The following is an 11593-nucleotide window of genomic DNA, read 5'->3' as shown; positions in this document are numbered from 1 at the left end:
CCAGGGCGCGGAATCGCTGCTTGGGGACGGGCTGTGGATCACCGGGTGGTGAGCAGTTGTTGCATTGTGTGTTACTTGGTTTTGTGTATGCCTTTATCAGGAATGTTATTATTATTATTGTCATTGTTGTTGTTTCCTCTTTCTTTGCTGTCCTGTTAAGCTGTTTTTTTCTCAACTCGTGATATTTTTTCTGATTCTCTCCCCCATCCCACCCTGGGGCTGGGGGAGGCGAGCGAGCGGCTGCGTGGTGCTTAGTTGCCGGCTGAGGCTGAACCATGAGACTTCTGTGGACCCAGAGCAAGAGGCTCAGCTTGAGGAAGCCTGACATACACACAAACGTCACTCTTTTTTGTTTCAGTTTGACTTTGTTGAGCTCCTTGATGGAAGACGTCTACTGACACAGGAGGCGAGAAGCTTAGAAGGACCTCAGCGGCAACACAGAGCTTTTGTGCCCTTGTCCAGCCATGAGACAGGATTTATCCAGTATTTAGATTCAGGAATATGGCATTTAGCCTTCTACAATGATGGCAAGGAATCGGAAGTGGTTTCTTTTCTTACTACTGCTGTCGGTAAGGATTTCCTTTATTATTCCCAAACTCCTAAACATGCCTTGAGGCCAGATATTAACGCACATACTCAAATTGCATGGTGACTTTGTGTGGTTTCGGAGAGAATGCTTGTAGGAGAATGTATTTAGCAACAAGCTGAATACTGTTAAGCCCTAAATATCTCAAATATTACAAAATAAATATTACAAAATAAGTATTTTGTAGGCCTTTTTAATAACTATAACGAGATTCTACCCAGTGCCAAAGATGAATTACAAGCTTGAAATTCCCTGCTTAATTTTCTTCCTTCGATCTTATTTTTTTTTAATTTCTTTTTATTTTGTTTGTTTGGGTTTTTTTCTCTTTCTGGAGCAGAGGTATAGGAATGATTGAAGAGCACACAGCAGCACCATGCAACAGTTTTGTGTGACACCACACTGCCTTTAAACACTGCCAAAATTACTCACGCTGAAGTTCAGGCAGAGTACTGGGGTTAAAACTCTTGTAAAGAGCACTGCAAGGCTTGGTAGTAGGAACTACAATAACAGGAATCTCTGTTTCTCCTTGCTAACAGAAAGAAGAACAAAATAACTAAAGAGGTCTCAGTTTCTCTGGCAGTGAAGTGCCCTGCCAGTGCAGCACACAGGCACTGATTTGTTGCCATCCAAGGAGGAAAGGATGCTGTCTGTGGGCTGCCTGACAGCCTAGCACGCTGGGCATTCTTCCTCCACCCTGTAAATATCAGAATCTGTTTCTGATTCAATAATATTTAATTTTAAATTTGACTGACCTGCTGAAACTGTTCATATATCCAAATTCATTTGATGATTGTAATTTAAAGATTGCTCCGTAAAACTAGCACTCAGCTTTCTTCTAACCACAGTGATTGTTTAATGGACTTTTTTTCTTTGCTGAAAAAAACAGACTCATTCCAAAGCTTCCATTAATCCCTCTCCCAGAAGAGGCATTGGTGTTGAGTCTCAGCTGTCTGCAATAGTTACCTAAGAGCTATGGGCTGTAATTTGTCTTGGCAGGTTAATTAAAAGTTTAGGTCTTATTAAAGCAAAGTCATTAAGATCCCAATATTCCATTTTAGCACTAAAGTTTATCTAATGCAGAAGTGGAAACACTGCCATAATACTCTGTGTTAAATTTAGAACCTGGAAATGCACATGTTCAGTCCTGTTCACAGTTAAGCAACACCAGAAATAGTTGCATGTTAACTTAGGAAATTGAAGTCTTGGTCTATAGAATGTGGATTTACTTTCATTTAGTTTACTTTAGAAATTTGAGTTTTAACTTACACCGACCGCCTTCTGTCCAGAAGAACCTCCAAGTATTCTTCTGAAAACAACTCTTTTTTCCTTGTCTAAGAATTTCTTCAGTTTAAAATTTCCTATCACAGGAAAATCAGTAAGGCTCTCACAGCAGAAATCACTCTTACAGCACAGTCACGAGATGTTCTTGTTTTCAAAGTGATGCTAAGTGTTCTAGGCAGACTTTTCTCTTGGCCTCGTTACACTAACATAGTCAGGGGAAAAAAAAAAAGATGAAACTTTCTTAATTTGCCTTTGAACAGTAGGGGAATGGTGTTGGTGAGAAACTTGTCAGACTGTCTTTAAGGCAATCCTATGTCTTTTGTCTGTACTCTGCTGTACCTTCACGATCATACGATAAGCAGAACAGTCCATGATATATTCCATACATCCCCTGTCGACCTTGAATCATTCTGTGTTTCAGTACAAGGAAGTTTTCTTTTGCTATCCAAGAGAGAGCTTTGCCCCATACATGGGAATCACTTTGCCCACTGGTAGCTGTATATCAACACAAAGCTATAGTGTACAGGAAAACCTCTTTAGGTACAAGCTGTGCTCTTTGAAATTCACTTGAGATAAGTAAAAATTTTAGATAGGAAGACGTGGCTTCTTGGCTAGAATTTGGCCAGAGAAGCGCAGCGTTTTTATAAGTACCATAAAAAGATGTAATAGACTTCACAAGTTGGTACCTTTCTTCTTAGTCTTCTTTCAACAACTTGTTTAAAAAAAAAAAATCAAGGCAGTTTTTTTGTGTAAATGTACTGTAATGATTCAGAACCTTTCTAGTGTATTCATGAGGTCTGGCAAGACATGCTAGATATTAAGACTATAATACTGTAGTACTGTAGTGTTATAGTTTTTGTCAGTGCCAGAGTAAAGAGGATTCAGCAACCTGACACAGTGTTTATGAAGCCGGGTGTAAACTTGCAATGCCAAACAAATAAATCAAGTCACGCGTGATGGGAGCCTTAGATGTATCTGTGTGGGGTAAGGAACCTGCAGAGGAGTTGTGTTGGCTGTCAGAGGCAAGCTGCTATTTAATTTTGATTTCTGTGGCAGGAGCGCATAGAAAAATCTCCCTTTCTTATTGCACTGACATAGGGCTAACAGTGAGAGTGTGTTTGAAAAGTACAGCTGTGCTGCAGGAAGAAGTAGGATCCGGTGATCTGAGGACCAGCAGCCTGGAACTCCTGAATTCTGACTGATGTGCTAATGCTGACCCCGCCCAGGCTCATGCTTCAGCTGCTCACCACGTAAAACTGAGGAGAGTGACATTGCCCCAGAGATGCTGCTGGGGTGGTAGAACTGCTGGGAAAATACATTAAGCATTAATTAATAATCACGGATAATAGTAGAAAGCGCAAAATGGATAATGGTGATCATAACGGTAAGTCCATAAAGCCAAACTGTGCAGTCCTTCAGGCAGACCTCCCCTGCGAGTGAGGACTCACCTGAGCAAAGGACCATGGCTTCTACTTCAGCAGTAAAAATGCTGAATGGAAAGGGTGCTGATTTTCCAAGTGTATCTGCTATGTTCTAATAGACTGAACTTTTCAGAGCCAGTGAAATCATTGCAGACTCTGTATGACAATATCAGCTGCAATTACGGTGCAGTGCTTGTCTGGAATGATTTGGCCTCCGTTATTCAACAGAAAACTGGAGAAAAATGGGAAAAAAGCATCTGTATTCCCAGTTTGATAACACACAGTTAATTTCATAAATTGTGAGGCTGTCCATCACACAGTTTTGAAATCCGATATAGCTATAACTAAATCCACTCAGGATCATCAGCACTGGCTTTGAGGGCAGGAGATGGCAGTTTAGTCTGTTTTCTAAAAGGGTGTGGAACCATCATCACTAAAGAGTTAGGTGGTGTTAAAACGTGTCCCTGTTCCATGCCGCTGCACGGAAACCTGGGGAGAGCACAGCGTCGTAATGCCTCTCAGAGCTTATACTTCTGCATAATATAGGTGATTCAGGTGGAGAGAAAAAAAGTTTTCATCTTTTAATAGCATTTTTATATCCCATTCCTCTGAATTACAATGCAAGGCATTATAAAGGAATGGACAATCAAAGTCTCTCAATAATAAATTAACCTTTTTGTAAATGACATTGGCGGCACTTTCTGAAATTTCTAATAGAAACACTTCTCTGAAAAGCACCTTGTGGATTCACCTCTGCGTGATAGTGGTGATTTATTCAGAGCAATCTTGTATAAGTGGAGCAAAATAGTAGTCTGAGGAATCAGCTGGAATCAGCACATCTGAGACAGAGATGCTGGCCAAAAATCTGCTCAGTAGAATCAAGAAACATCCGAGAACCTGAAAACAGCATCTGTGGACTCAGAGAGAAAGTGTCTTCCAGCAGCTGCCACTGCTGAGCTCGGGCGAGCTTGGCCGTGCAGGGCCACAGAGAAATCAAAAGGAAAAGCAAAATCAGCTGTCTGTGAGACAGAACATCTCTGTTGACCAGCACGGCACCCCACAGGCGACAGGAAACACAGGTAGAACACCCGTGACAGGATGCAAGGCTTTACCTCGCTTTTATCTTCTGCAAGAGGCACCGCTTAAGTTTAAGAAAAGGACCGTTGTTCCTCCCACCCCCTCCGCTATCTATAAAGAAAACTACTGTTAAGTACTTTCCTCCATCGAAGTGCAAAGCGAGCTGGCAGTGTTATTTATAAGGGGCTGCCAGCACATACGGCACTTTGCAATACACGTCAAAAGGCAAACTCCCTTCCTGCAACAGCCTCAAGTGTAACGCACCCCCACGCAGCCCCCAGGACAGTGGGTCGCTCGCGAGGGGGTCAGCGGCAGAGTCCTTCACCGCAGGACTGAGCTTAGAGAGGAGGGAAAAAATTACAGGGCACAGAGGCAAGCGTGGAACTGGGAACCCTCCTTGTGTGAGAGGGGACAAGAATGACTCTTCCTTAGCTCTGAGTGCAAATGCCTTTGTGTTTCGCTTGTTCTGCACAAAGGGAAAAGGAAGAGTAGCTCAGATTTGCATCCCTTACTTTCACGTCCTATGCGTATGCTACCTTAAACTCTATTGACTTCCTTTTCAGAGGGGATGCTAAGTGTGATCCACTTACAGTTTGAAAGACATTCCCGTTATTTACACTGGCTTTGCTAACGTCTGGAAAAGTCTAAATTGGTTTCATGCAAATATTGAGGAGTCAAGAAACTGTGCAGACTAACATGGGGTGTGATCGGTTCTGGCTTACACTTCCCTTTAGCTCCTTAATGCCTGAGTTACTTGACTTTAAGCTCCCCCATGTACAATTGGATCTTCAGGACTCTGAATAAGGAAAAGTGTTTTTTTCCCAGCTGCACTTTTCTGAATTTCTCCTTCGGCTATATCCAGCAAAAGAGGCTGAAAGTTTAGCAGGTACTTTGCTGAATCAGGACCCTTTAACTTCAGTGAGACTCCAGCTGCTCCATGGAATTGCTCCCTTGTTCTCCCCTACTGCATGAATGTGGTCATCTTACCCCTTCCCCTGTTTCACTGAGGGACTTCTGAGCACTTCCACCTTGTGGTAACCCTCCACAGATAATTAATTAGTAGCCTGTTCCTTCCCAGACTCACAATTCTTTTCTTGCTCTGCACAGAAAAAGAAATATAGCGGCATATGAGAACCATGGCAGCGAGGAAAATCACAACTTCATTTCTGAGGTTATTGATCTCTCCTGCAAAATAACAGCAGAGCTTTGCATGCTCTGCAAATAGTTTTTTGCCTTCAGCTCTGTGTGTCCCATTACAAGCCTTTGCTTGACAGACACTCTATCAGATGGTCAAAGCCTTTTTTGATTACCCTCTTGTTGCTGCCACCCCTTTTTTGATGCTTTGTTTCCTGCTTTCAGCTCTTACCTAGCTTCTCTGAGTGTGGTAAAGCTTGTAGGTCGCAGTATCTTTCAAAAAGATACAGTCACTCAATTCAAGTAGGAGGCAAAAGGGGCATTTATGAGTCCCTGCCAGGCTGTGTTAGGTTTTTTTTTCACTGTGAATTTGGTCTTGTGAATGATGCTAGGCTGACAGGTCTGCTTGGTTGAAAACTTCAGCTGATCCACAGAACAGGTTCAGGTTCTGCTGCAGCACTTTAGGGTGTCTTCCGCTAAATATCTGATTGGACACAGGACTTCAGGTCCTTCGGTGAGCACTGAATTAACCCGTGCGGAAGGATGGCAAGAAAACAGGAGATTGCCATCTCCATCCTAGCCAAATCCAGCCCAGCCTGACAGGCAGGGTATCACCTGGAGAGCCAGAAATGTGGGGTGAACTCCCTCTGCCCGAGCTTTCTGTGAGCTGCAGGAGTGCCCCTCTCCAAGCAGGTATAGTAGCGTGCTTGGTGAGATTTCACTTTTTCATCAGCCTATGTATCAATCTAATCTGTTTGCTTTGTAGGGCTTAATAAAAGCAAATGTGGCCTGAGCCTGGATCTGGAAATGGATGGAGGGCTGTGTGGAGGTGAAACTTTTCACATCAGTTTGCACTCCCTGTGCCCAGAGGGTTTTTGTTTGCTATTCTCGGTAAGACAGTGATGATGTTTTTAGATGGACAGTGATACAGCCCTTCAACCTTCAGCACCTGGAAGTCAACAATAGTTTTATCAGTGCCCCCTTAATCTTTTCACCTTTTTCCCAAAAACTGCTGAGCAGTCTCATTTCCCAGTGAAGTGAGCCAAGGGGATGAGCGTGTTCCAGTGTTGGGGTTTATCTCCCTGTCTGGCTTTTTGGACAACTCCTAACAGATCAGGCATTGCTCCTGGTTCTCAAATCCCCTTCAGCTTCAGTCAGTAATGTTTGTACATGATCCTATGGCATACCGTTCCCGAAATGTTACCTGCAGCTTTCTGCCTGCTTCTGCTGGAGCTGCAGCACTTCCAAGAAACCAGAAGTCAGACCAGTCGTTTCCATTCTAGATGTTATTTGTGATAACCTTATTCCTCTCTGCAAGTGTCTGAAACAATTCTTACATAATAACCCTGCTTCCCAAGCCGTAATGGCAGGGGAAATTATTATTTCAGGATTTTTTTGTCCAATTCTTACATAATACCCCTCCTCCCAAAGCCGTAATGGCAGGGAAAATTATTATTTCAGGATTTTTCTGTTGAAGACTTAAGGCGTCTCTAATAAAGGAGAAATTAGGGACACATCTCAAAGACAATTAAATAATAAGAAGCCTGTAAAGGTCAGATCCTTGGCTGTAAAAACTTCCACAGCTGCTGTTTCCATATAGTGTATCTCTTCATCTCTTCATTGATGCTCTGTCAGTAAAAGTTAGTGGTAGAAGATTACAGTGTGTAAAGCTAGCTTAGCTTTAAAGCAGAGATAGAATAATATATTTAATGTTACACTTGAGCTTTGTCTTGATTTTTTTTATTTTGGTTTGTATATGTATACCCCTCTTTCAATAGATCCTATGATTGCAAGTAATGATTTGGGGGGGGGGGATAGATAAGCAGACTCAAATTTTCATTGATATTGTTGTACAAAAGAAATTAAGCCATGTTTGTAAAGATTGCTTGGATGCCAATAAGTATTCATCTCAGTAGATGTTAAACATCCGAATGTCTTTAATGATCCAGATTTTGTCTGTTTTTGATCATGCTTTAAAGTGGCAGAAAAATGAAGGTAGACTTTGAAAAGCTTTGCCTTACATCTGTACTTACATGGGCTGGTAGCCTTGAACTTGCTTGTCAGCGTGCTGTTCGCAGGCAGGCAAGTTCTCCTGATCTGACAGAGCTTGTACAAAAGGTTTATTGATTGGGGTAATTACTTTAGTTTTAGGGTCAAGAAAAGGTTTATTTAATACTGAAGTTAAAGCCTTTTTCTTTCTTTCCATTATTTCTGTACCTTTTTTTTTTCAGTTTGCTTTTTTCAGAACAGCAGAATTCTGCCTTAATAACACAGCATATAGTGCTATCTGAGGCTTTCTGGAGAAATGTGTAAAACAGTGCATATGGTTTTCCTTTTTACACTTTTGTATATAGCTCTCTCCATCACCCCAGACTGCAGGCTAATGTAAGCACAGCTTGTTTTATTCCTGTGTCGTATTATACCGAGCTGCTAGAACGGCTCTGCGCAGACTTTTCTCTCCGTGAATGCTCCCCTGCTAAAGCACAGGAATAAGGTTGTGGGAGTTACTTGTCCACTCTGGCAAACAAAAGGAGAGCTCTTTCTATACTAAACCAACAGACTTTTTGAGGACTCAGTTTTCCAAAGGCTGTATTAAAGTCTATGTACTTGCATGCATTTAATTGACCACAAAAGAGAGCAGAAGTCAACCACATCAGCACCTCAGGTGTTACTGGACCAACTTCCACCTTTGCACGGGGCCAGGTGGGGTGAGACGGACATCGTCCGTACAGCAACTCCTGGCATATGTTGGCTTTTTAGGTAACACCTGGTCTGTCAATTAGATGTGCGACTGCTTTCTTTCTCGAAGTGCTACAACAGTCTCAGAAAAGGGGTTAAATAAATCATGGTAAACTGATTTCTAGAGGGCTTGCTGGAGGCTCTGAGGAGGAACATGATTTGACCAAGTTTGTGCAACGACTCTGCCAGAGGCAGAAACGGAGCCATGAGTTCTGCTTTTTCTCTATCCCTGTCCGAAGACGGCTGAGAGCTCACTGCAGCTGCCTGGGCGCAGGCATGCCCGAGGTGCCCCAGGGAACAGACAGCGTCTCTACAGCGTTCAGACCTGACATAAAACCTAGAGGAGACTTGAGGTCTCCTCACACTTGAGATCAGGTCATCACACTTGAGAGCATGTCCCTGGCACCAGGCACCTGCCTAACTGAACCTCAGACATAGTCGTTCCAGCTGGTGCTTCCTTATTTATCAGGCTGGATCTATTTGCTAAAGACTTCATGTAAAATGAAACTTAATCTTTAATGCATTCAGAATTATGACATTGCCAATGTTTCATGGCATTTGTTTGACCTCACATTTGAGGTCCTCTCTGTGTGTGTATGCAAGAGTGGTTTGCTTTTTTTCCCCTAGAATACACCAACTTACAACATCAATTAAAATGAAACTCAAGGCCAGCTTTGGCCTTGCCCTGAGCTACCAGAGCAGAAATTGTAATGTACTGAACGTGAAGTAACTTTCCACTTGCTAGTGCAGCTCCAGAAGTTGAACCCTGAAGGCTGAATAATTGTTGTTTCCTGTATTAGTTCGTAACAATATATAAGAGTGGGAGGGAACAAAAAAAATTCTTTACAATCCCTTGGGCAAATTTGGGATATGGGAGTTTCATTTACTGGAGCCCAATTCAGGTTTAAAAATATTCCAGCTGCAAAGAAAGAAAAACTAGGAAGAGAAGAAACATTTGCAAGGTGTCTTTCTAGATCTCCACAGCCTTGTCATATCTGTGTTACGAGTACTGGATTAAAGTGGTGTTGTGCTTAGAAGCTGCATTGTAGAAGGAAGAAGAAGGCTTCAGCCCAACAGCTACTCTTTGTTTAAAGTCATTCACTGATTTTTTTTTTCCCAGCTAACTTCTAACCTGTGATCACATTTCAAGTGATTTAGAACAGAGGGTTTTTTCAGATGGCCAATGTACGATTCCTTAAGAACTGTATTTCGTAGACTCTTTCATGCTTTTAGCATTGCTCACATTCTCAGGGAAGAAAACAGTGTTCCCTGTATATCCTATGAACAGCAGAAATACATTAGCAGGATTTTCTAAAAGTTGCCTTCATTCTGGTCCTAGTGAAGTCAAAGGGGATTTTACCATTAACGTAAATGGTAGTATACACAGACCAGTGCCCAAGTGCTTTTGAAATCCCATTACATCTTATGCTTTCAGCCATCTGATAGCTTTAGATTATAAGGCAATCTGCACTGGAAAGATTTCTTCTTAAAAAGGAAGCAGTAAGAGAAAGGAATGAATCAGTGAGATAAAGCTTGCTCTCAAAGGGCAAACCAAATTCAGACCACATGTGGCATAGGCTTCTGAAATGGTCGGGCTTGTTCTCTTCTTTATTTACTCCCCAAACTATTCCCACTTGTTCCCTGTTTCTGTAGAACAGAAGTTCAAAAACAGTGCACAAAAAAAGCTGTTTTGCTGGTATTTCCAGCTGGGCCTGGAGTCGAATGTGAGAAATAATGTGAGAAAGATGGACATTATTGTGGGGAGCGCCGTTCGAGTACCTGCACGGAGATCTCAAGCCAGGCCTAGAGGCAAAAGTACAGCCAAGGGAAAACGTGCTCACATGATGTACTGTCAAATTTGGCAAACTCAGCAGCTCTTCATGGTTTCAGTAAGCAACCCAAACTTGATCCTGAATGCCAAACCTTTTGTGCTTCACCATCACGTTTTAAAATGACCCAGCCTCTAGAGTCACTGCTGGCTGAGCAGGTATTCGCTGTCAGTACACTGGTGGAGATGTGGGGTACCTGCCTTTGCAAATGGCTTTTTTTTAACCGTTCTTACAGAAGAAAAGAGGGGGGACACAATAACATGAAGTTGGATACTGCGATTACTGTACTTACTCTGACTTTCTAGAATCAGGAGTGATTTAAGGAGCTGTTTACAGGAGCTGCCTGCCTGTTGCCCTTTTCCTAATTTAGCACCCTGATACCTGCATGTGAAGGTCAGAGTTCCACTGGGATATGAGAGCAAAACAGGGTTATATGCATGGGTCTTTAATTAAAACAGACTTCCTAGCCTTCAGAAAAAGAAAAAAAAATCAAAATCTGGCACAACATCAAGTGACATTAGCAGTATCAGCATCACACTAGGTGCCCTACAGAAGAGGAAACTGTGAAAGAGCACTCAGAAATAATGACTGAGTTTCCATGATGCTGTCAAGACTTTCACATCCCCGGCTGCCAGGTGTGGATTACTTGAGCTAGAAATGTAAAAGCTTTATAAAACACAAATGAAGCAGGAAAATCGAAATCTCAGCAGGTGAGGATGTACCATAAGAAGGAATCAGTCCTTTCAAACTTCAGCTGGGGAAGGAAGAGGAGGAGCAAGAGAATACCAGACCCAGCGTTTCCACATTTCCTTTGTTTCCAGGGCTTTTTTTTTTCCCCTTTCTTTTTTTTGGCTCATAATGTCAAATCTGATGTTTTATAAAAAAAAAAAATGTTTTATCCCCTCTCACCTCCACGTCTCCCTTGGCATTGTTATCACAATTACAAGGGCAGGTGACAGTTTTCTAGGCTTAGAATCCAACCTACCCTGCAGAGAAATTCAATCGAGTAGCATCATTTCTTTGAAAAATAAACAAGACTGCAAGCTCTGCAACTGGGAAGTAAATTAAATGTGTTCACAGAGTTTCAGAATCTTCTTCACCTTTCATGTTATACTGCCTGACTTCCTATTAAAATTATTGCTAACGTAGCCGGGGCAGTGACAGGCAGCATTTTTGTGAAAGAGAGATGTTATTGCAATGAGCTTGGAGGTGACGACTTTATCCTGGACAAGCAGGTCTAGGAGAAAGAATATGTGCTTGCTAAGGTTGCTCTGGTGCAGCGGCAGAGAATAAGGTGAAATAATGTGGTGTCCATTCAGTCCCTCATGGGATGTAACTCCGTGGAGGGTGAGAGGGATGCTGCGCGCTCCTCATGGCCTTTTTGCATTGATGTGGCTTGCAGAGAGGATTTCAAAGATAGATATGAACCATGGAATCTAACTGCCTGCTGCCCTGCTCCATGTGGAGCACAAAATATGACTCCATGACTAGGCAGAAAATAGGCCAGTGGACAAGCCAGAACCACT

General features: G+C 42.4%; 1 protein-coding gene across 1 annotated transcript in view; it reads left to right on the top strand.

The window, feature by feature from the left end:
* Window positions 1-11593, top strand: part of LOC104618471 (teneurin-4-like) — a gene marked incomplete at both ends in the record, with an annotated part of 70742 nt that overhangs the window by 43246 nt on the left and 15903 nt on the right. The window contains one exon of the mRNA XM_010284071.1: window positions 359-569. Coding sequence (XP_010282373.1) covers window positions 359-569 — 211 coding nt within the window. The remainder of the gene's footprint in view (window positions 1-358; window positions 570-11593) is intronic.

This window comes from Phaethon lepturus, unplaced genomic scaffold (genome assembly GCF_000687285.1).
Source record: "Phaethon lepturus isolate BGI_N335 unplaced genomic scaffold, ASM68728v1 scaffold15373, whole genome shotgun sequence".
Lineage (NCBI taxonomy): Eukaryota > Metazoa > Chordata > Aves > Phaethontiformes > Phaethontidae > Phaethon > Phaethon lepturus.
This window is presented reverse-complemented; position numbering and strand designations above follow the sequence as displayed.